The 22,340-nt window shown below is 39.5% G+C and overlaps 3 protein-coding genes and 1 pseudogene across 6 annotated transcripts; all 4 read left to right on the forward strand.

Annotated features, from left to right (window-relative positions):
* Nucleotides 1-1,188: 1,188 nt before the first annotated feature.
* On the forward strand, nt 1,189-6,219 carry LOC108268227 (uncharacterized). 2 transcript variants are annotated; one of them, XM_047156526.2, is made up of 3 exons: nt 1,189-1,327; nt 2,924-3,001; nt 4,118-6,219. In XM_047156526.2, the coding sequence occupies exons 2-3, from the start codon at nt 2,991-2,993 to the stop codon at nt 5,820-5,822; spliced, it is 1,716 nt and encodes a 571-aa protein (XP_047012482.1). In that variant the 5' UTR covers nt 1,189-1,327; nt 2,924-2,990; the 3' UTR covers nt 5,823-6,219. The 2 variants fall into 2 exon arrangements, with proteins under 2 accessions (XP_047012482.1, XP_047012483.1); XM_047156527.2 differs by lacking the exon at nt 1,189-1,327 and having other exon boundaries at nt 2,931-3,001; nt 4,127-6,219.
* Nucleotides 1,266-21,944, forward strand: LOC124628290 (uncharacterized). 3 transcript variants are annotated; one of them, XM_053681647.1, is made up of 3 exons: nt 1,266-1,327; nt 2,927-3,001; nt 20,094-21,944. In XM_053681647.1, exons 2-3 carry the CDS (start codon nt 2,991-2,993, stop codon nt 21,790-21,792), a joined length of 1,710 nt encoding a protein of 569 aa, XP_053537622.1. In that variant the 5' UTR covers nt 1,266-1,327; nt 2,927-2,990; the 3' UTR covers nt 21,793-21,944. The 3 variants fall into 3 exon arrangements, 2 of the variants coding, with proteins under 2 accessions (XP_053537622.1, XP_047012476.1); XM_047156520.2 differs by lacking the exons at nt 1,266-1,327; nt 2,927-3,001 and adding an exon at nt 17,965-18,406; XR_006982745.2 differs by lacking the exons at nt 1,266-1,327; nt 2,927-3,001 and adding an exon at nt 18,264-19,419 and having other exon boundaries at nt 20,094-20,225.
* LOC108268264 (uncharacterized) lies at nt 6,479-7,969 on the forward strand (annotated as a pseudogene).
* Nucleotides 9,939-16,165, forward strand: LOC124628294 (SUN domain-containing ossification factor). Its single transcript, XM_053681228.1, has 8 exons — nt 9,939-9,992; nt 11,394-11,478; nt 11,750-13,057; nt 13,273-13,360; nt 14,101-14,226; nt 14,303-14,460; nt 14,549-14,634; nt 15,768-16,165. The coding sequence occupies exons 3-8, from the start codon at nt 11,751-11,753 to the stop codon at nt 16,163-16,165; spliced, it is 2,163 nt and encodes a 720-aa protein (XP_053537203.1). The 5' UTR covers nt 9,939-9,992; nt 11,394-11,478; nt 11,750.
* Nucleotides 21,945-22,340: the final 396 nt, after the last annotated feature.

Genomic DNA, 22,340 nt, shown 5'->3' on the forward strand with positions numbered 1-22,340 from the left:
TATCTGGTATAACAATACACGACTATTTCCTTTACATAAGTATTAAGTTTGAGATATATAAACATGCGTTCTTTACATCACTGGTTCAATTCAACTCTGTTTATATAGCAATTTCAACCAAAGAGATTGCCACCAAGTCGGTTTACAGAAATCTGGAATGCTATAATGGAAAGTGAGATTATAAATCATTACAGTGTACAGGTGAGCTTAAAGTGTGTTCAGGAAGCTTTATCAGTATTCTATATTAGTAGTACAACTGTAATGATGGATTGTGAAGTATTTTTTCTTCTCAATAAAGATGGAAGGTACAAACTTGGAGAAGAGGAATAGTCTTTAGTGAAGCTTCATGCATGTGCATACGCAGGTGTTGTCTCTTCAAAGTTCAGTCCTCAACTGCCCACCTGCCAAAGAGCCCTTTGCCATAACATTTCGTCTAGGCTTCTGACCCAAGGTCACAAAGATAAAACTGTTTCCTCTGCCCTGGAAAACACATTCCAGTTTTTTATTAAAACTTGATCCAGAGTCTAATCAGTATCTGAGTTGTGTGGCACAGAATAACTCTTTGTAAAGGCAGTTTAAATGTAAGGGTAGTGTAGTGTAGGAAGGAGAATATCAGGTTAAATGGACAGGAATCTTTTCCTAATTTTACTTTAATAAAAGTGAAATGCACACAGCAGCTCAATAATATTAATCCTCACTGCATTTTTAGTGCTAATGTGTAGCACCTTGCTCTCTAAATAGAGTAGATAGATTTTATAACAAGTACAATACAAAGTCTAATGTTATTTTATTATTCAGAAGGGAAAGTAAAATGTTAAATGCGATTGATAGGCAAAGAACAACTTGGCATAGGTTTGAAAATAAAAACTGTCAGTGAGCCCATTGTGAATGGAAAGAGTCGGCTCTTTTTTTGGGAGCCGAGTTGAAAGCTCTGACTCACTGAATATATCCTTCACTACTTTACGGGAAAGGAGACGTATTCCTGGAAACCACGTGATGTTTAGATTATACGCATAAAAGGTGTGGTTTGTTTCAAACACAAAGGGAGCTGGGAGGGGTGAGATTCATTCCCAAACGCTGCTGACAAAACTGAATCTCAAGCTATTTGGAGCGCTGTGATGAAGGATGCAGAGAATTTAAAGTCCTAGACATAACGTTTCATATGATGTTATGACTAGATACAATTTAGTCATTTTCATCGGCTGGTTTTAACCCTCCCTTATGACTCTCGTCAGGTGATAAAGAAACTCTTCTTGTTAACATTGTCATAACACAGATATTATAGTATCACACGTCTTTCTTCATTTGACTGATTTCTACAACACGGGTACGTTAAACTCAAACTCATCCACATTTACACTAATTTTTACTGTTATGCACATCTTCTAGTAGAGTAAATAAAATATATTGAAAAAATATAAATAAACAAGTTATAGTACTGTTTCAGTAAAAAGGTTTATTTGGTTTTAAAAGTTATTTAAGTAAAAGTGGATAAGGTGTATAAAAAAAAGAAAATATTTTATATAAATTGATTTATGATCAGTGTGTCTGGAATTACAATATATTATTAATATTATTATTATTGTTGTTCTTTTTGTTGCATTCATGTTGTTTGACTTGAGAACCTGTGGTGTAGCCAGTAATTACTTTTAGGGGGTTGATAAGGAAATATACTAAATAAAGTCACCATGAGATCTGGATTTTATATTCATTTCAGTATTATTTTCACTATTATACTGCATCCTTGGTTGATGTCAGACAGCAGTGTAGGAGGTGATGGCAAAAGTGTGTTATTTTAATCATCTAAGACATACAGTAATCTACTATCAACCAATCCTGCCTGTTCAACAAATACTTCAACAAACAGACTTTATATAAAACCATAATGAGCTTTCTTTTACTTTCACACTATCTACTGTCACCCAGATGAGGACGGGGTTCCCTTCTGAATCGGGTTCCTCTCAAGGTTTCTTCCTCTTAACATGTCAGGGAGTTTCTCCTCACCAACGGCTCGCTCAATAGAGATAAATTTAAACTCTTAAAATCTGTATCCTTTGTTTATATGTTTCCGTAAAGCTGCTTTGAGACAATATCCATTGAATACAGTATTAATAACACTGGTATAAAATGCCTTTTAAGGGTTTCACTAAAGATTATTAAAATAAGATAGTAGTAGTAGTAATAATAAGGAGGAAATGGCATTTTGTCCTTTAAAACGACTTCGCTTTCTCCTCCTGCAGTAAACCTCCAGTACTTCATTGGCAATCAACTCAATATCTCTATACCCTGAGTATAGGTCGCTGGCTTTCAAACAAAAACAGGAAAACATCTATGATTCGGTTAATCCTGTTTCTCACCATTGCAGCTTTATCCAATAATATACTGATAAACAAACTACAGGACACATTCTTTTATCATTTGACTTTGAGGAACTATATGTAAAAAGTAGAGTACTTTTCTCTCAGAATTTATTATTTTTACATTTGAGGTCATACATTTAGATAATGACTCATGTCAAATTGATACATGAAAATGATAAATACATAATAAGTACATGATAAATATGAATCTAAATGTTCGATATGAGTGTTAAATACAAATATAAATCTTAAATCGAAATGTTAAATGTAGAAGCTCAATGTTTTGTTCATATGCTACCCAAGTATGCATCATGGGAAGCCACAGCTCTGGTAGGGTTTCCACGTTTACATCAGGAGGTCTGGATTGGTTGATCACTGTAGGCGTTCCCCATGTCTGAATTACATAGAGGCACATTGCATTCTGGGTATTGTAGTCTTCAGATGAAAACAGAAACCAAAAAAACAGAAGGTATAATCCCAATTAGGTCAGTGTCATTTCCAAGACTAATGAATGTGCAGATTCTCCACATCTTTATTTTAATAAAACTTCTAAATTTCTTTAGCAGGTCATTCAACTGTGCAGAAAACTTCTGAGACATTTGTGTCATCTACCACTAACTAACCAGGATTATGGCTACAGGGTACGTGAACAAACTGTTTTACACTAAAAATGTTATTTCAGAAAAGGACAAATGCTCCTTTCTTTCGGAAGAACCAGTTTTCTGTACTGTTAGATGCTGAAAATCAGGGCCGGACTGGGACATAATTTCAGGCTGTGAGTCTCACACTCAATTTTGAAACCACTGACAATGCCATGTTTTATTTCCTAATTTCAAGTTATTACACACAGTATGGATCCCAAAAATACATAAACAAGCAGCCTAGAGGTAGCGAAGCAGTCCTAATTTATATCAGCTTACATGGGTCTGCACAGAACATTATGCCAAGCAAACACCAGAAGTGCAAAGCTGCCAGTAACTCTCTTCTTCTCTCTCACAAAAGTACATTACATGCAGAAGAGAGGTAAACAAAACACCCTTTCCCCCCCATTTCTCATGTACCTGTCACTTCTTTACCAGGTCTACTGCTATGAACAGAACTGTCTCCACGTTGTTGGAAAACGACAACTTTTTTAATCTCACTGTAAATTTGTGAGAACAGAATCTAAATTTATTTTAGTTAAAATTAAAGCATCACATTACAGCAATGTGTTTTTTTATACTTACAAATACTTACTGCTGGTACAATATTATCTGTTACTACAATAATAACTACAACAGGACAATATCTATCTAGAAAAATGTAAATATTATAATACTATATTTTATACAAATATATTAAATCATATTTAAAGTATCTTATTTTACCTCTACCTGTCATCTCAGGTTGATCCTGAAGTGTGAGCACTGCACAGAGCTAGTGTCAGGATGACTCTCTCCACCTTACTGTGAAAAATAGGAGAAAAATTTTTGCGATTTTTTCAACTTCACATGTGGGCAGACATCATTTTCTAAATTGCCTAAATATCTGTTAGTACAATAATAACTGCATCATGACAATATCTATTTAGAAAAATCCTAATATTGAACATGATGTTGCCTTTTATGACTCATAGCTTGGAAAAATGTTTTTAGTTGTTGTTGTTTACCCTAGCTGTATTTGTAATTTCAACACTTAAATTAAAATGGAGGGCTCCCTAAATGTACTGTACATAAATTTGTACACAATATCAAACTGACCATATATCTGTCCTTTAGATTCAACAGATTACAAGACTCATCATTGACTGTACAGGATGTAATCCAGAAGAGTAAATTAATCAGTGAAGGTCCACCTGCACGATATCGTCTCCTCACAGCCAGAAGTAATCTTTATGAAAAAGGCTCAGTGAGAAAATGGACATTTGGACAGCGAGATGTCAAAATGCAAAACAAAACAATACTGCTGTTAGGAGAAACTGGAACAGGCAAAACTACTCTGATCAATGCCATGGTAAATTATATACTCGGGGTGAAGTTTACAGATAAAGTGTGGTTTGAGATTACAGAAGAGGGAGGAGATAATCACATGTCAGATCAGTCAGAAAGTCAAACAACTGAAATCACTGTGTATAAGATCTTTATCCAAGGCAACCCAATCTGTCTTACCATCATTGACACTCCAGGTTATGGAGACACCAGGGGAGCAGAATATGATAAACAGATCTCTGAGAATCTGTACAAACTGTTTCACAATGATACTGGAGTGAAAGAAATCGATGCAGTGTGTCTGGTAGTGAAGGCATCTGTGAATCAACTCTCTGACAGACTGCAGTACGTCTTTAATGCAGTTTTGTCCGTATTTGGTAAAGACATAAAGGACAACATTGTCATTTTTGTCACTCACTCAGATGGAATGCCTCCAGATGATGCTCTTAATACCATCAAGAAAGCGGGGGTTCCCTGTAGGAAAAATAAAGAAAATGAACCTGAGCATTTCTTATTCAACAATCGCCAAATTACGAAGTGGAACCAAACATATATCAAAGCTCTCCAGACAGCTTGGGAACAAACAGAACACAGTTTAAAAGGTTTTTTTGCCTCACTGAAAGAAAATAACAGAAAAAGCTTACAGCAGAGTGAAAAAGTTCAGAAAAAGGCCAAACAACTTGAAGCCTGTATTTCTAATCTACAATTCCGCATTGACTTTGTAGAGCGCAAACATGAAGAACTGACTCAGATTCAGAAAGCCCTTGAGGAAAACCGAGAAAAGATTAAGAAAAATGAAAACTTTACTTTTACAGTCACTAAGTGTTACAAAGAAAAAGTTCCCATTGAAAATGCTTCACAGTGGGACAGAATGGCCACCACTTGCTCTGTCTGTGAGGAGAACTGTCATGAGTATAACTGCTGGTACGCCTGGAGTCCTTGGTGGTGTGAAGTGATGGGAAATGACCACTGCATTGTATGTACAAGTAAATGTCACTACAATATACATGTCAAAGAGGACAAGAAATATGTTAGACGCAGTAAAGAGATTATAGTGATGTTTGATGAGTTCAAAAAAGAATATGAAAGCAGAAATTCAGCATCAGATATCACGTTTGACTCAAAGGCCGTTGAAAATGTTAAAAAAGAGTTTGAAAGCAGCAAGAAACAGGAAGAGGAGAAGACAAGCATAGAGAAGAGACTGAAAGAAGAACTGACCAAGAATGAAAAGGAAAAAGCTGAGCTGGTGGACGAAGTCCACACCAGCATCATGAAACTGTCTGAGATTGCTTTAAAGTCAGATTCTGCTTACATTGTCCAGTGTCTCGACTTCTTGATCCCTCGAGCTGAAGAAACTGGAAGATATGTCCTTGCTCAGAAACTAAGAGAGCTGAGGATCATTCAGCTTGGATCACAGGAATGCGTTAATGCTGTAATGGCATATGCAAGAGCAGGGTTCAGTATAATTAAAGATACTTTTATTGGTAAAAAATGAATTCAGCAGATTAAACATGGCCATGTAACATGTAATGAAGAAGGAATTCTGATCGTATCTGAATCAAGACTGCAGGTTTTGTTCAGTTAATAAACTGCATTGTGTTTATTCATTAATGATGTTGTTCAAGATTGAATCTTTTACTTTGTTTTGGTAATTATTTAAAACTTTTTTTGCTGAGCCATTATGAATAAAATTAAAGTATAGCAATTTTTGGAATTTTTCCTAAAATGTAAACTTTATCTTACACATACCATATTGCTTGTGAAGCTATACTGTACATGGATAGATGATTTAGTTAATTAGCTTCTATTGTTAATTCCACTAGTGCTAATGTTCTCTGTGTAACTATCTGTTTATCTGACTTTCTCATTAAATAACTAGTGTTTTAACTGCAGTGAGCCTGAGTCGCCTCTTTTTGACACAAACATATCAAATAACATTCAAACGTCAGTAATTCATTAATATAATAAGTGAAAAGTAATACTACTGCTACCAACAACAACAACAACTATTATGGTTTAAAGGGTAGACTAGCAACTTGTTTTTGAAAACAAAACAAATAATTTCAGAAGGGCAAATGCTTCTTTCTTTCCAAAAACCAACTCCTGAAATGTATCCCCAGTAACATATTTGCATTCTGTTTCACAAGTTTTAAAGATTATTGAGTAACTTTACACATGAAATGTGGTTTGAGATTACAGAAGAGGGAGGAGATAATCACATGTCACATCAGTCAAAAACACAAATAACTGAAATCACTGTGTATGAGATCTGGGCCCAAGGCAACCCAATCTGTCTCACCATCATTGCCACTCCAGGTTATGGAGACACCAGGGGAACAGAATATGATAAACAGATCGCTGAGAATCTGTACAAACTGTTTCACAATGATACTGGAGTGAAACAAATCGATGCAGTGTGTCTGGTAGTGAAGGCATCTGAGAATCGACTCTCTGACAGACAGCAGTACATCTTTGATGCACTTTTGTCCTTATTTGGTAAAGACATAGAGGACAACATTGTCATTTTTATCACTCACTCAGATGGAATGCCTCCAACAAATGCTCTTAATTCCATCAAGAAAGCAGGGGTTCCCTGTAGGAAAAATGACAAAAATGAACCTGAGAATTTCTTATTCAACAATCGCCAAACTATGAAGAGGAACTCAACATATAACAGAGCTCTCCAAACAGCTTGGGAACTAACAGAGGACAGTGTAAAAGTTTTTTTTTCCCTCACTGAAAGAAGATAACCTAAAAAGCTTAGAGCAGACTGAAAGAGTTCTGATTGACTCCAAACGACTTGAAGCCTGTATTTCTAATCTACAATTCCGCATTGACTTTGTAGAGCACAAATGTGAAGAACTGTCTCAGATTCCGAAAGCCCTTGAGGAAATCCGAGAAAAGATTAAGAGAAATGAAAACTTTACTTTTACAGTCACTAAGTGTTACAAAGAAAAAGTTCCCATTGAAAATGCTTCACGGTGGGACAGAAAGGCCACCACTTGCTCTGACTGTAAGGAGAACTGTCATGAGAAAAACTGCTGGTGTTCCTGGAGTCCTTGGTGTTGTGAAGTCATGAAAAATAATGATTGCACTTCATGTACAGGTAAATGTCACTATACTAAACATGTCAGAGAAGAAAAGAAATATGCTACATGCAGTGAAGAGATTACGGTGACATTTGATGATTTAAAAGAAAAACAATATGAAAGCAGTAATTCAGCATCAGATATCACGTTTGACCCAAACACCGTTGAAAATGTTAAAAAAAGAGTTTGAAAGCAGCAAGAAACAGGAAGAGGAGAAGACAAGCATGGAGAAGAGACTGAAAGAAGACCTGACCAAGACTGAAAAGGAAAAAGCTGAGCTGGTGGAAGAAGCCTGCACCAGCATCATGAAACTGTCTGAGATTGCTTTAAAGTCAGATTCTGCTTACATTGTCCAGTGTCTCGACTTCTTGATCCCTCGAGCTGAAGAAACTGGAAAACTAAACTATGCTCAGAGACTAAGAGAGCTGAGGATCATTCAGCCTGAATCACAGGAAAGAGTTAATGCTGTAATGGGGTATGCAAGAGCAGGGTTCAGTCAAATTAAAGATGCTTTTTCTGGTTAAAAAAAAAAAAAGTGAATAAATTAGCTTATGTAGTGGGGTGTGTTTCGTGGTTGAAACGTCACCCTTATTAACTATGTGGCCAGTGGGCTCTCTCCGTACCATAGTATATGTGATTCTTTGTTGCTTAGCTGTGTGATGCTAGCGTTGTCTATTTACCATGCGATTTACTTGTTTAGTGTGACGTTGGGCTACCGAGCCTGTGTGCATGTGTGATGTGCTGCTGACTCTCAGTGCGGAGTGACGTCAAGGCTCCCATCTGTGTAGCATGGTAGTTTAACGTAGCTCCGGTCGGAGCGCCAGCTGGTGACGTCACAATTACTAAAGACGCTATCATGATTTTCGTATGTACCATCGTGAGTATCATGTCATCGGATCACGGTAGGTAAATCGTTTAGTTCTGTGACTCGAGCTAAACTACCTTGCATGCTTTCCAAATTGAGGTTGTATCACCTGTTTGTTCTTAGGGTCCTCGATTTTGCATGCGTTAAGGCAGGCTGAGTGAGGTGTGGTCATATTGATATAGCTCCTCCCCCTCACTCGAAGAGCCACAGTGCTACTTTGGGCTGCTTGATTCTGCTGCTTTGTTTCGTTATTTTGCTTTGTGTTGGTTATTGTCATTAAGATCAGTTTTCTAGGCTGATACTGCTAGGTGGTAGTAGTGGTTTTGGTCAGCTTTGGTCAACTTGCTACCTGTAATCAGTTTGAGTGTGGGGTTATCTGTGTTTTTGTGACAGTAAGATTGTTTTTGTTTTATTCTTTTGTTTGTCTGCTTTGAGCATATTGTAATTAATTTTTCTTGTGTCTGTTTTCTCCTTGTAGGAGCCGAGTGCTTCCTGAGGCTGGGGGGAGTTCTATGCTGCACCTTTAGGCTTTACTTCACTAAGGGTTATTATTGCTGTGTTTATTTGCTGTGAATTTTGTGGGTATGATTCTGATTAGTGGTGTGCTTTTCCCTTTGGATATCTGGTGATGTCGTACTAGCCTGCCCTTCATACAGGAAGCCTCAGCCCTCATATGATGATTATTGTTCATTTCCTCTTGTGACTGTTTTATTTGACCAGCGCCTGACTGCGTTGGCTTTTTTTTTTTTTTTTTTTTTAAATAATTATTGGCCAGTCTTTTTAACTTCAAAATAAAATTAATTTTTGTATGGAAACCCATGCCTTTTGCCTGTTCTAAGTGGAACGTATTTGCGTGCCTTTATTTGGGTTATTTTTCCCCGTTTTCTCGGGGTGGCGTAGTTGGTACAGAACGAAAAACGAACCAAGCCACATTGCTACACTTAAATATAACCAGGTAACATGTAACAAAGAAGGAATTACGAACATATCTGAATCAAGGGTGCAGATTTTGTTCAGTTAAATCAACGTTATACTTATTGCTAATGTTAGCTTGTTGATAAAATTACTTAAACTACTAAAACTTCATAACATGCCACCAATAGAAGGCAACAAATGATCAGTAGAGACCATTAAAACCAATACAAATACTATTTGATAATACTAGTTTCTATTGTTCCCCCCCAGCAGGTGATTAGAGAAAAGTTTGAGAACCTCTGTTACACCTGTGTGTAAGCACCCTTACACTAGAGGGCAGTAGTCACGATGTTTCTACCAGCACAGAGAAGAAGAAAGCTTCATGTGGAGAAAGAATCACCTGATTGTTTTTGTCAGATTTTAAACTAATCCTCAGTTGAAACCCCGCAGCTGAAGCATGTCGTGGAGGTGTAGTGTCCCCGGCTGTGGGAAACGCAATCAGGCCAAAGCTAAAGACGTGGTTATTCACCGTTTCCCTGAAAAAGACTTGGAGCTGTGCAGTAAATGGTTAGCGGCTATCGGCAGGGATGGGACTAAAACGGAGAGGAAATACGCGTCTTTACGGGTGTGCAGCCAGCACTTCAGTCCTGACGACTATCAGAGGGATCTGAAGGCGGAATTATTGGGATGTCCGCCAAAAAAGGTTTTAAAGAAAACAGCAATTCCGACTATTTTCCACACAAAACGAAAGCAAGGCAGAAGACCCTCTCAGACTCTCAATAAAACTCAACCTCAGGTAAAGCAGCTCTTTTATTTTCTCTTGTTATATGCGCACATACATGAGTTGTTTATTTTTATTTGGCTTATTTTATTCAGGGGAAACTTTATCTGCATTGTGTGCAGTACAACAATATTATAGTATTCATTAATATTTAACTATCAGGATTATTTTTTATGGGTTCAAATCGAACCCGAACGTTACAGTAAACAGAAAGCATACATCCCCGCGCGGCAATAACACGTCATCAAACCGCGCCAGAGCACCCGCCATTTTAAAAATTCAAGTCGGTCATAATGTTTTGCTTTAATGCACACAAAGTCAGCTAAATGAAGGTGTTCTGAGGGATGGTTTAAAAAGCATTATTTACCGCTGCTTAAATATTGTATTCTCTCTGAAAATAAATCATACAAGAATGCTTCAAGTTTCAACACCACACACTGATAAATGACATTTCCTCACTGAGATCTCCACCGAGCTTTATCTATGACATGTTTACCTGTGACAATGCAGAGTATAACCTGACGCACCAGAATAGAGCTGTGTGTGTGTTTGTTTAACAGTTCATAATCACAAGGGATGTTGTCTATCACTGTTTATCAAGAACAACATCTGACAATACGCTATATAGACGGAAGTTTGTGGAAACCTGTCCATCACACCCATATGTGTTTTTTCCACAAAGTTGGAAGCACACAATCGTATAAAATGTCTTTATATGCTGTAGCATTGCAATTTTTCTTCATTGGCCCAAACCTGTTCCGGCACGACAACGCCCCTGTGCACAAAGCGAGCTCCATGAAGACATGGTGTGTCAAGGTTGGAGTGGAAGATCTCAAGTGTCCTACACAGAGCACTGACCTCAACACCACTGAACACCTTTGGGATGAACTGGAACTAGAGCCTCCTCACCAGTTCAACATCAGTACCTGACCTCACTAATGCTCTTGTAGCTGAATGAACACAAATCCACACCGCCTTCCCAGAGGAGTAGAGCTTATTATAACCACAGAGAGAGGAATCGATCTGGAATTTGTTGTTCAGCAAGCACATATGGGTGTGATGGTCAGGTGTCCACAAACTTTTAGCCGTACAGTGTATCTAGAGTTCAAATGTCAGGGTTAATGTTTAACTCCAGAGGACTATCAAGATACTGTAGATCGTCCACCAAGACGTTTATTGAAAGAAAAGTTTGTTCCTTCAGTTTTTCCTAAAGCATAACCAAAGCACGTGTTTTGTAATCATGGTGTCAGTCGGAGCAATTTGGTCATCCTGCTGGAACGGAAGGATTAATATTGCATTAAATAACGCAAATGACTGATGATTTGTTCATGACTTGGTGGTATATTTTTCATCACAATGAGTAAATCAATAAGCCGCAGGAGGGCACGTGCTTAATTATTCCATTGTGTTCAACAGGCAATTATTCTTCCCTGCATTTAAATGCGACTGAGACATCAGGAACTCCAGTTCAGACAGCCTCCCCAACCTCATCCAAGATTACGTGAGTACCTGAGAAGATTTGTTTAAAACATTTTACAATTCCCAGACAATTCCAGTTAGCAGTAAAAATACTGGACACAAATTAACCAGATTTTATAGTCAGTAGTACTACCCAAAGTTGCAGTGCTTATTAGATTCGTTGGTAATGAGAACAAAAGTCCGGGTAGCGTTAGCAGTATGCAAGAGACGGTCTCATTCCTTTCAGTTTTTGCCAGCTTTCATTTGTTGTTGAGTGACATGTTCCTTTATTTTCCTTCTATTGTGTAATTCAGGATGGAGAGTTTGGAATCGGACCAGCAGGAACTGAAAAAACTCACAGAGACCCCCTCAATGACGCAAGGTAGAGACGCAGGTCCGACGGCTCCTTTACCCACCGCCTCACTCTCAGAGACTGCAACACCGTCAGCTCCAGAGTCCGTCGGGACCACAACAAACAAAGAAGATCAGATCGTTACTTTGCTGCCTGAGGATGAGGTGGATGAGCCAGACAAGTCCTCCAGCTCTATACCACAGGACACAGAGAAGGAGCGGGTGAAGGCTCCACAGGAGCAGCAGTACTCAGGAGTGAAGGAGAGTTGGGAGCACACTCCTGACTCCAGTTCTTGTGTTGTGTCGCTTAAAGACTACCTCCTGCAGAGCTGCATTCCCCTTCAGAAGAAGACAAAAAAGAAATCTCAAGAATCACATTCTCAACCGAGCACTTTCCACAAAACGGAAACCTCAGTCTCAGTCATGATCTCATCATCACTGATGCAAGTGCTCCACACCCAGACTGTGGAGACAACCTTTCCAGTGGAAGCTTCTGCTGTGGTTGTTCCATATCTTACTGAGCGTGAACATGTGCTTGAAGCTGGATCTGTGGATCTTGCACCAAGTCTTACTTCAGCTCTGGTTACACTTACGTGCTCTGACACTCTTGCCTCTACAGCCACTCATGTTGTGGATTTTTTGGACCCTTCGGCTGTTGAGAGTTCTGATTTGAAGCTTAATGAGAAGAGCAGAGATAAACCGGTGGAGGACAAACGCACTTCCATTCTCACCAGTAACCTGGATCTGACATTCACTCCAGTTTTAACCACTAAAAGTGATGAGATGGATCAAGTCCAGTTGTCTGTATCTGCAGTAGAGAAATCTACCACTGAAAAGAACACGACTCCTAGTTTGATGACCAGCACCATGGATCAGGCGACATTTACCCCTCTGTCAACTTCCACAGATCAGTCCTTTGTCCAACCAACCATAAGCAAAAGTGTAACTCCTTCTGTATCAATAACAGCTGCCCCTCTAACAGAACCCTTAGAGGTGGTATCAGTTGTAGCAGAACCTAAAAGTGAAGATCTGCTCGATGAAGCTTCCCTTGGAGGCCACAGTGTCAACACTCAATCCGAAACCTCTACTAATGGCCAATCGGTGCAACCATCGTCCTCTGACTACTACGCCGAAATCCCCAGCTCCACCGATGCACCGATCCCTGGCTCCAGCCAGAAGGAGTCAGTCTTCATGAGGCTAAACAACCGGATCAAAGCCCTGGAGGTGAACATGTCACTCAGTGGCCGTTACCTGGAACAGCTCAGTCAGAGGTGATTACTGCTCTTACTGACCATTCTTACCGTGATTTCAATAACAAACCTTATTAACATCATTTATTATTAGATATTTTCTACCTAGGCCCAAGCTCTCGCCATGACATACTCATGAGCTGAGCAAGGAAATTCGATATATGGATGGCTCCTTCAGTTTTGCTTTGAATCCTACTTGCTTGTTTGTTCTGGCTCATACTTTTGTTTTTTCATAGGTATCGAAAGCAGATGGAGGAGATGCAGAAGGCTTTCAACAAAACCATCATTAAACTCCAGAACACGTCAAGGATGGCTGAAGAACAGGTCAGCAAAATTAATAACTTCATCTTGCTGATCTTTTCCTCTGTAATGTATTGAGTGGTGGTAGGTTATGGAATGGGATATACGGAATATACACTAGAGGGCATGTTGTTGTCATAGGAAAATTATTAATGATGCGATAGTATGATGTGGCCCAACAAAAAGCTGGAGTTTACCATGGAGTTCCCATCCAAAGTTGATTATTTTCCAATGACCGCACAATATTCCTTGTTAGTCAGTTGTTTCAACACCAACATGTCGCTGGACTGAACCCAAGTCCTGATGTATTTTAAGATCACAGTTGAGACTGATATGGAATGAATATTGCACTCTGAATCCGTGGTCCTAGGAAGGAACAACAATTCATCAATTGCAACAACGACTAATTACTGCCTTCGAGCACCTGCATAATTACTTGCAGCCAAAAACAATAAAACCTTTCATCTTGTACATAATTAGTTGTTTTATTTGTGCTTTATAATACTGAAAGGTAGTAAAAGTCCAGCCACTATTTCCCTGCTATTTATTAGAAAACTGAGCCATCTTATTTATGTAATGGTTTGGCTCTTAAGCCAGGAAAAACATGGACCGGTCCTTAAAAAGGTTCAAGGTTGCATCCTGAATCTGCAACCTAGTTTTCATCAGACAATTTCTGGTCCTGGGTTGTGTTAAACTTTCAGTAGACTTTACTGGGACGCCAGAACAGCATGTTATTAATCTGATCTTTTCTTTTCTGCCTGTAGGATCAGAAACAGACCGAGTCTATACAGGTGCTGCAGAGGCAGCTGGAGAACGTGACTCAGCTCGTCCTTAACCTGTCACTGCAAGTGAGCCAGAGGTATCGACCCACTGCCCTGACCAAAACCACTGTATATGTGCATGTGTTTGAACAGTATAGGCTACATGTTATGTTGATCAGTAAACTAATGCTGCTGTGTTGTGCAGGTCTCTGACAGGCACAGCTACCTGCTGCTGTGTGTGGTCCTCGGCTTGCTCATCTGCATCGTCATCTGTGTTAATTACTGTCGCATGTCGGCTGAGAATCTCTCGACAGAACCTGACCTATACGTACCAAACTCCTACAGCTACTGCTGCCCTGACAGGTGAGCCTCGGTACTCACACAGATTTACTCATGTCATTTTAGATGCGTTTTATTTGTGTCTAATCCAGACAATCCTGATGATTTTCAGAGATTCCCCTGATGAGGACGTGAACCCAAAGCGGAGAGCATCTTATCCATTTGCACAGTCATCCCTGCAAATCGCAACCACTGAAGGTAGAACTGCGATACACTTTCAAGCAAGATTTTACATTACATTTACATGTATTCATTCGTCAGCAGACGCTTTTATCCACAGCGACTTACAAATGAGAAAATACAAGGAAAGCGATAGCAAAGATTGCATTATGAATGCCGGGGGGGTTTTTGCTGTGATTCTACAGTAAACAGGGGGTGCCCATGGGCGACAGAATTCATGTCCTGGTTTTTTTTATTGTAGTTGATCAGTGGACAAGTAAAGCCGCTTTTCCACCGAAATTACCTGGAACAATCAATACCAGGAGCTTTTTTTTTTTTCAAGGGACCATTTGGTTCCTCCAGACCTGTGTTGTCTGAATTTCCATGATGGTCTAAAGTACAGTGAAGATTATGCTACAGTCAAACTGATTACTGGCACAATGTAAAAAAAACACACGTAGCAGTTTGCAGCAACCGAACTGGTGGTTTGGGGAAGTGGTAGCTCAGCGGTTAGTATGTTGGACTTCTGATCAAAAGGTCATGAGAGTGAATCCCAGCAGTGGCAGCTTGGCAGTGCTGGGCCCATGAGCAAGGCCCTTAACGCTCAACTGCTCAGTTGTATAAAGAAAATGAGATCATTGTAAGTCGCTCTGGAGAAGGGCGTTTGCCAAATGCCAGAAATGGTTTAGTGGTTATAATGCTTGGTTTGTGAAAAATCTAATTTTGCCCCCTGACACTCATGGGCACATGGACCACGTTGTCATTTATTTCCTGGACCTGATCATGCAGCCTCAGGGGACTTGATTATTTATTTATTGAAATTGGTCGTTCCTTCATTACACGTTCTTGTCGGTAACCTTTCACGTTTTTTACAGGTCCAAGTGAAGCATATAATGTAGAAACTCGGAGGAATTCAACCGGGAGTAAAAGGGTATTGAGGCTTTTTTATTTTATTTTTAATCATTAATTAGTACTCAAATAGAACAAACCTCATACGTACATCAGGGTAATTATTTATGTCCTGTTGAAAGTTCTGTGAACCATTTTGATTGGATACAACAATTTTTCAAATGAACGACTGCTCTGTCTCTCCTTCCAGAAAAAGCGTTGTAAAATGAAATCCGGCAGAAAGCCAGAGACGATAACTCCCACGCTACTCTCCACCCTTTCAGTCCCCAATGGAGGATTGCGATGTAATGACCACCGTCCTCACAATCTGGACTTAAAGCTGCCTCCTCGTAGCCTCGTCCCTCCTCCCTTCTCCTTCAGAGACTCCTCGTCAGAGGGAAGCTCTGAAGACTCCTCCCAGTCAGACGAGCCTTCATTCTGCGGTATCGCCTCCTGCAGCCGCCTCTGTGATCCTCTGCCTGCTGCAAAGAGCTGCTCCAAAAAGAGGAACCGCTTGAAAAAGAGGAGCACCGTACTCAAGCAGCTTCTTCAGCCTGTGCAGTGTAACGGCCCGCCGGTCGCGGCTAAGTTCTCCCTGCGTGGCTTAATCACAGGCTCCACAGAGCTGAACACGAACAGGCCAGGAGTCCCATTGCTTCCTAAAAAGAACAGTTATAACTGACAATGCTAACGATGCTGATCTCTATAGCCACTGCTGATTGGTAGCTACTAGGTAAGCTACACTGTTAGCTTTAACTCCTGTGGTAATGTGGTTATTCTGTGGATGTAGGAAATATGCCCACAAGGTTTTGGACATTGGGACAATCATCGATCATCATCTGCCTAGCAGACTGGAATCAGTCAAAGTCAAAATCACGACTAAAACATGATTTAAAATGTCTGAATACGCTGCTGTTTTTAGAGGGGAGAATCATTTGCACAGTTTTTAAATTGGTAAGGCTTGCTTATGCTTTACATTGTTTTTTAGACTTTGAGTTAAAAATTTTGTGTGACTCGGTCAAATGCAGATTATTTGTTAATTGCAAAATGTTGCTATTTTTATAAAAATGAATCAGAAATCATGTTTTTCACCCTGAGTCACTGTTTATTATTCTATTTGTTATTGTTAGACTGGGCTAAGAACAGACTTCCCATTGCTGCGCACACCTATCATTGCTCTTAAATCAGTTTTTAACAGCAACTACACTGTAGTATTTAAAGGAGATCTATTATGACCCTTTTTACAAGATGTAATATAAGTCTCAGGTTTCCCCAGAATGTGTCTGTGACGTTTCAGCTCAAAATACAAAAATACCCCATGGATCATTTATTATACCATGATGAAAATGCCCCTTTTTGGGTGGAAGCAAAAAAACACTTTTTGTGTGTGTCTCTTTAAATGCAAATGAGCTGCTGCTCCCCGTCCCCTTTCCAGAAAAGGGCCGTGCCATTACAGCTCGTACTTCGGATACTACGGCAACAACAAATCAGGAGAACCCATATGACAGAGTCGGATTCTGATGAAGGAGAGACTCCGGCAGAAGAAATAACTGTACACTTACAATGCTTATGAAGCTGAGACATTCTTCTCATCACTGTAGCTGCTCCAGATCAGAGAACATGGCAGACTGTGTGCAGCACACTCAGGGGAGGAGCTATGCTAATGGAGCAGAGTCCGTCACCTGTCGTGGGCGGGGCCTGTTCCAATGTGACGTCACATTCGAGAGAAATGAAAACGGCTCATTTTGAGACAATGTTTATGATTTTATATATATATATATATATATACACTGCCGACACACATTTATTTTCAAAAGCCATGTAGAATTTTACATAATAGGTCTCCTTTAAATTATATCAAACTTTAATAGGATACTCAAACTATCTGCCACGAATTTTCATGAATGTCATTACATACCACTGAACAGAACATTCATCAATGACTTATGTACAATAAATGGAAGACTAGAAATGATGCTGCAGGTGAAGTAGGTAACGCACATCCAGTCATGGAGTAGTAAATATAAGGTACAGTGGTGCGTGAAAGTTTGTGTACTCTTTAGAATTTTCTATAATATCTGCATAAATATGACTTAAAACTAAATCAGATTTTCACACAACTCTTAAATGTAGAGAACAAGAACTGAATTAAACAAATGAGACAAACATATTATACTTGGTCATTTATTATTGAGGATATTATTGAAGCTATGATTAAATGGAAGAAGTGGTCCTATATGCAACAACAGACAAGAAACTACACCAGTAGCCTTGTACTCCACCATCAGTTTCCTAAGAAACAGAATTGTGTAAAGTGTGGGTTTTTGGCCATGAGCTGGCAAAAGATCTCTATAACAGAAGTACAAAATCTCTGGGGGTGCTGTGATCACTTTCCACCCAGCAAATATAAAGAACTATTATGTTAATAGAGAAATATTCAACTTTCCAAAATATAAAAACAAGAAAATGCAGGGAAGAGCACACTTTTTTTTTAAACTTAAAAATACTTACTGTTAGTACAATAACAACTACAACATGACAATATCTAGAACAATTGTTACGAAACGTAGACTGGAGGCGGATGCAGGTCAAAGTCTTTATTAGCAGTAGACAAACACAGGAAATGCGGTCATGAACAGCTGCGTGGCGCTGAACAGTTCCCCTGCCGTGGGAAGCCCCAGATGCTCAGATCATTTTGCTGGCTGCGTTGCACGGCCTCGCTCTTCGGCGGCGGGGACGGGGTAAATGGCGCGCAGCTCAGCTTTGCACTGAGCAGTTTCCTCTTCGAGCTGTTTGCTCATCTCCAGGGACGAACGGTAAAGCGCCCAAGTCCTGGCCTCTTCGGCGGCGCTCGTGGCTACCTGCTGCTTCCGCATTTTGGGCGCAGTATTCTGTTACGCATCGGGACTGGAGGCGGATGCAGGTGCAGGTCAAAGTCTTTATTAACAGTAGACAAACAAACACAGGAAACGCGGTCTTCGCCAGGAAAACAAGAAACTGGTATCGTGGCTTGAAACTAGAGCAGGGCGTGAAACCAGACCGCTTAACATGCTAACGCATTCACTATCGTACTCAAACATAACCGGGAACCGCATCAGACATTAGGTACAAACCATACCAACTATACTACTGCGCGAAGTGCGCAGTCACACGGGGGGTTTAAATAGCAAACCTAATCAAACCAAAACACGGACACCTGGGCAAATCAGAGACATGATCAAACTTAATTCAGTGTCCAAGTGGGAAGCGAATGAAAATAAGAGTCACGTGACCAGTCAGAAGCCGTGCCGCAGTGCCCTCTGCTGGCCGTGGCGTAACAACAATGAAAATATTATAATACTATATTTTATATAAATATATTAAAGCATATTTAATGTATCCTGTTTTACCTCTACCTGACATCTCAGGTTGACCCTGAAGTGTGAGCACTCGACAGAGCTAGTGTCAGGGTGACTCTCTCCACCTTATTGTGAAAAATAGGAGAAAAATTTTGTGGTTTTTTCAAGTGCATATATTGGCAGACATAATTTTCTAAATTGCCTAAATATCTGTTAGTACAATAATAACTGCATCGTGACAATATCTATTTAGAAAAATCCTAACATGATGTTGCCTTTTATGACTTATAGCCTGGACAAATGTTCTTAGTTGCTGTTTGCCCTAGCTGTATTTGTAATTTCAACATTTAAATTAACATGGAGGGCTCCCTAAATGTACTGTACAGATATTTGTCTGCTAAATTAGTTAGTATTATAACTACACAGTGGATAATTCTCTCTGCTCCACCTGGCCACTTCCTCTCCATTGGTACTGTACCTTGTTGGACGCAAGCGTGGGCGATGCCGAAATAAGAAGGCGAGGATCAGGCTGAAGGAGAAAACGGAAGACAGAAAAAGGTCAGGCGATCGGACGAACAGTCAACACTGGGCAAGGCAGGTAGTTGTGGTCGAGAAACAAAGTACGATATTCGAAAACCGGGTAAATCCAAACCGAGATCAACGGCTTGGTGAACGATTGAGATGAGAAATCTGAGCGTTTACTTCACATGGCTCAGATGTTAACTAGGTCTTTTCTAAACTGTGACTGAGTGCAGGTGTTCGTAATCAGAATTCCACATAATGTGAGCGTGTGCGTATCTGGGACGTGTAGTCCTCGTCGGCCATGTTTGTAGTTTGCGCTGCACTTTGGTAACCGTAGTCACGAGTTCGCCGCAACCTGACATCCATCCTCTCTCTGTGCAGGACTCTGTTCAAAACCGGAGTCCACACTAACAGATTCATGGTTTCTTATTGATTTATTGTCAAATGCTGAATTTGGAAAGGATCACTTGAGTACATCAAACACGCAATAATATAAAATAATAATGATTAAATAAATAAACAAATTAAAACAACAGCAGGGAAATGGGACAAATCAGTCATCAGGTCAGTGGGAATTCTCCCAGTGCTCCTGTTGGCCAGCCTGCTGAAAATTACAGCATTTTCACAAAATCCCATCACTGTGCTCTCAGTAATATAATTTGCATCCTATTATACACATTTGATAACAATTGATGAACTTCATAAGCACAATATCAAACTGACCCTATATCTGACTTTTAAATTCAACAGATTTCAAGACTCATCACAGACTGTACGTGATGTAATCCAGAAGAGTAAATTAATCAGTGAAGGTCCACCTGCACGATATCGTCTCCTCACAACCAGAAGTAATCTTGAAAACGGCTCAGTGAGAAAATGGACATTTGGACAGCGAGATGTCAAAATGCAAAACAAAATCGTACTGATGGTAGGAGAAACTGGAACAGGCAAAACTACTCTGATCAATGCCATGGTAAATTATATACTCGGGGTGAAGTTTACAGATAAAGTGTGGTTTGAGATTACAGAAGAGGGAGGAGATAATCACATGTCAGATCAGTCAGAAACACAAACAACTACAATCATTGTGTATGAGATCTTTATCCAAGACAACCCAATCTGTCTTACCATCATTGACACTCCAGATTATGGAGACACCAGGGGAACAGAAAATGATAAACAGATCGCTGAGAATCTGTACAAACTGTTTCACAATGATACTGGAGTGAAAGAAATCGATGCAGTGTGTCTGGTAGTGAAGGCATCTGAGAATCGACTCTCTGACAGACAGCAGTACATCTTTGATGCAGTTTTGTCCTTATTTGGTAAAAACATAGAGAACACCATTGTCATTTTTATCACTCACTCAGCTGGATTGCCTCCAGATAATGCTCTTAATGCCATCAAGAAAGCGGGGATTCCCTGCAGGAAAAATGAAGAAAATGAACCTGAGCATTTCTTATTCAACAATTGCCAAGCTGAGAAGAGGAACCCAACATATAACAGAGTTCTCCAGACAGCTTGGGAACAAACAGAGGACAGTTTAAATGTGTTTTTTTCCTCACTGAAAGAAGAGAACAGAAAAAGCTTAGAGCAGACTGAAAGTGTTCTGAAAGAGTCCAAACGACTTGAAGCCTGTATTTCTAATCTAAAAGACCGCATTGACTTTGTAGAGCGCAAACGTGAAGAACTGACTCAGATTCAGAAAGCCCTTGAGGAAAACCAAGAAAAGATTAAGAGAAATGAAAACTTTACTTTTACAGTCACCAAGTGTTACAAAGAAAAAGTTTCCATTGAAAATGCTTCACGGTGGGACAGAAAGGCCACCACTTGCTCTGTCTGTAAGGAGAACTGTCATGAGTATAACTGCTGGTGTGCCTGGAATACTGAGTGGTGTGAGGTCATGAAAAATGGCCGCTGCACTGTATGTCCAGGTAAATGTCACTACACTAAACATGTCAGAGAGGACAAGAAATATGTTACACACAGTGAAGAGATTATGGTGACGTTTGATGACTTCAAAAAACAATATGAAAGCAGTAATTCAGAATCAGATATCACGTTTGACTCAAACGCCGTTGAAAATGTTAAAAAAGAGTTTGAAAGCAGCAAGAAACAGGAAGAGGAGAAGACAAGCATAGAGAAGAGACTGAAAGAAGAACTGACCAAGAATGAAAAGGAAAAAGCTGAGCTGGTGGAAGAAGCCTGCACCAGCATCATGAAACTGTCTGAGATTGCTTTAAAGCCAGATTCTGCTTTCATTGTTCAGTGTCTCGACTTCTTGATCCCTCGAGCTGAAGAACCTGGAAAACTCAACTATGCTCAGAAACTAAGAGAGCTGAGGAACATTCAGCCTGAATCACAGGAAAGAGTTAATGCTGTAACGGGGTATGCAAGAGCAGGGCTCAGTAAAATTAAAGGTGCTGTTACTCGTACAAATAACATGTAATGAAGAAGGAATTCTCATGTTACTGGTAAAAAGTGAATTAATTAGTTTAAACATGGCCAGGTAATATGTAATTAAGAAGGAATTATGAACATATCTGAATCAAGACTGCAGGTTTTGTTCAGTTAATAAACTGCATTGTGTTTATTCATTAATGATGTTGTTCAATATTTAATCTTTTACTTTGTTTTGGTAATCATTTAACACTGTTTTGATGAGCCATTATGAATGAAATTAAACTACAGCAATGGAATTTTTCTAAAAAATGTCAACTTTATCTTACACGTACCATACTGCTTATGAAGCTATACTGTGCACGGATAGATGATTTAGTTAATTAGCTTATATTGTTAATTCCACTGGTGTTAATGTGTAACTGTGTAACTGTCTGTTTATCTGACTTTCTCATTAAATAACAGTGTTTTAACTGCAGTGAGCCTGAGTCGCCTCTTTTTGACACAAACGTATCAAATATCATTCAAATGTCAGTAATTCATTATTATAAAAAGTTAAAACTACTACTACTACTTGTCACGATCTCGCCGGCAGAT

The sequence above is a fragment of the Ictalurus punctatus genome, chromosome 7 (assembly GCF_001660625.3).
Source record: "Ictalurus punctatus breed USDA103 chromosome 7, Coco_2.0, whole genome shotgun sequence".
NCBI classification, from domain to species: Eukaryota; Metazoa; Chordata; class Actinopteri; order Siluriformes; family Ictaluridae; genus Ictalurus; species Ictalurus punctatus.

Coding starts and splice junctions, on each gene's coding strand:
- LOC124628294 (XM_053681228.1), top strand. CDS start 11,751: ATGGAGAGTTTGGAATCGGACCAGCAGGAACTGAAAAAACTCACAGAG. Junction 13,361..14,100: donor CAAGGATGGCTGAAGAACAG/GTCAGCAAAATT, acceptor TTCTGCCTGTAG/GATCAGAAACAGACCGAGTC. Junction 14,461..14,548: donor AGCTACTGCTGCCCTGACAG/GTGAGCCTCGGT, acceptor GATGATTTTCAG/AGATTCCCCTGATGAGGACG.
- LOC124628290 (XM_047156520.2), top strand. CDS start 18,165: ATGCTCAGATCATTTTGCTGGCTGCGTTGCACGGCCTCGCTCTTCGGC. Junction 18,407..20,093: donor GGGACTGGAGGCGGATGCAG/GTGCAGGTCAAA, acceptor TAAATTCAACAG/ATTTCAAGACTCATCACAGA.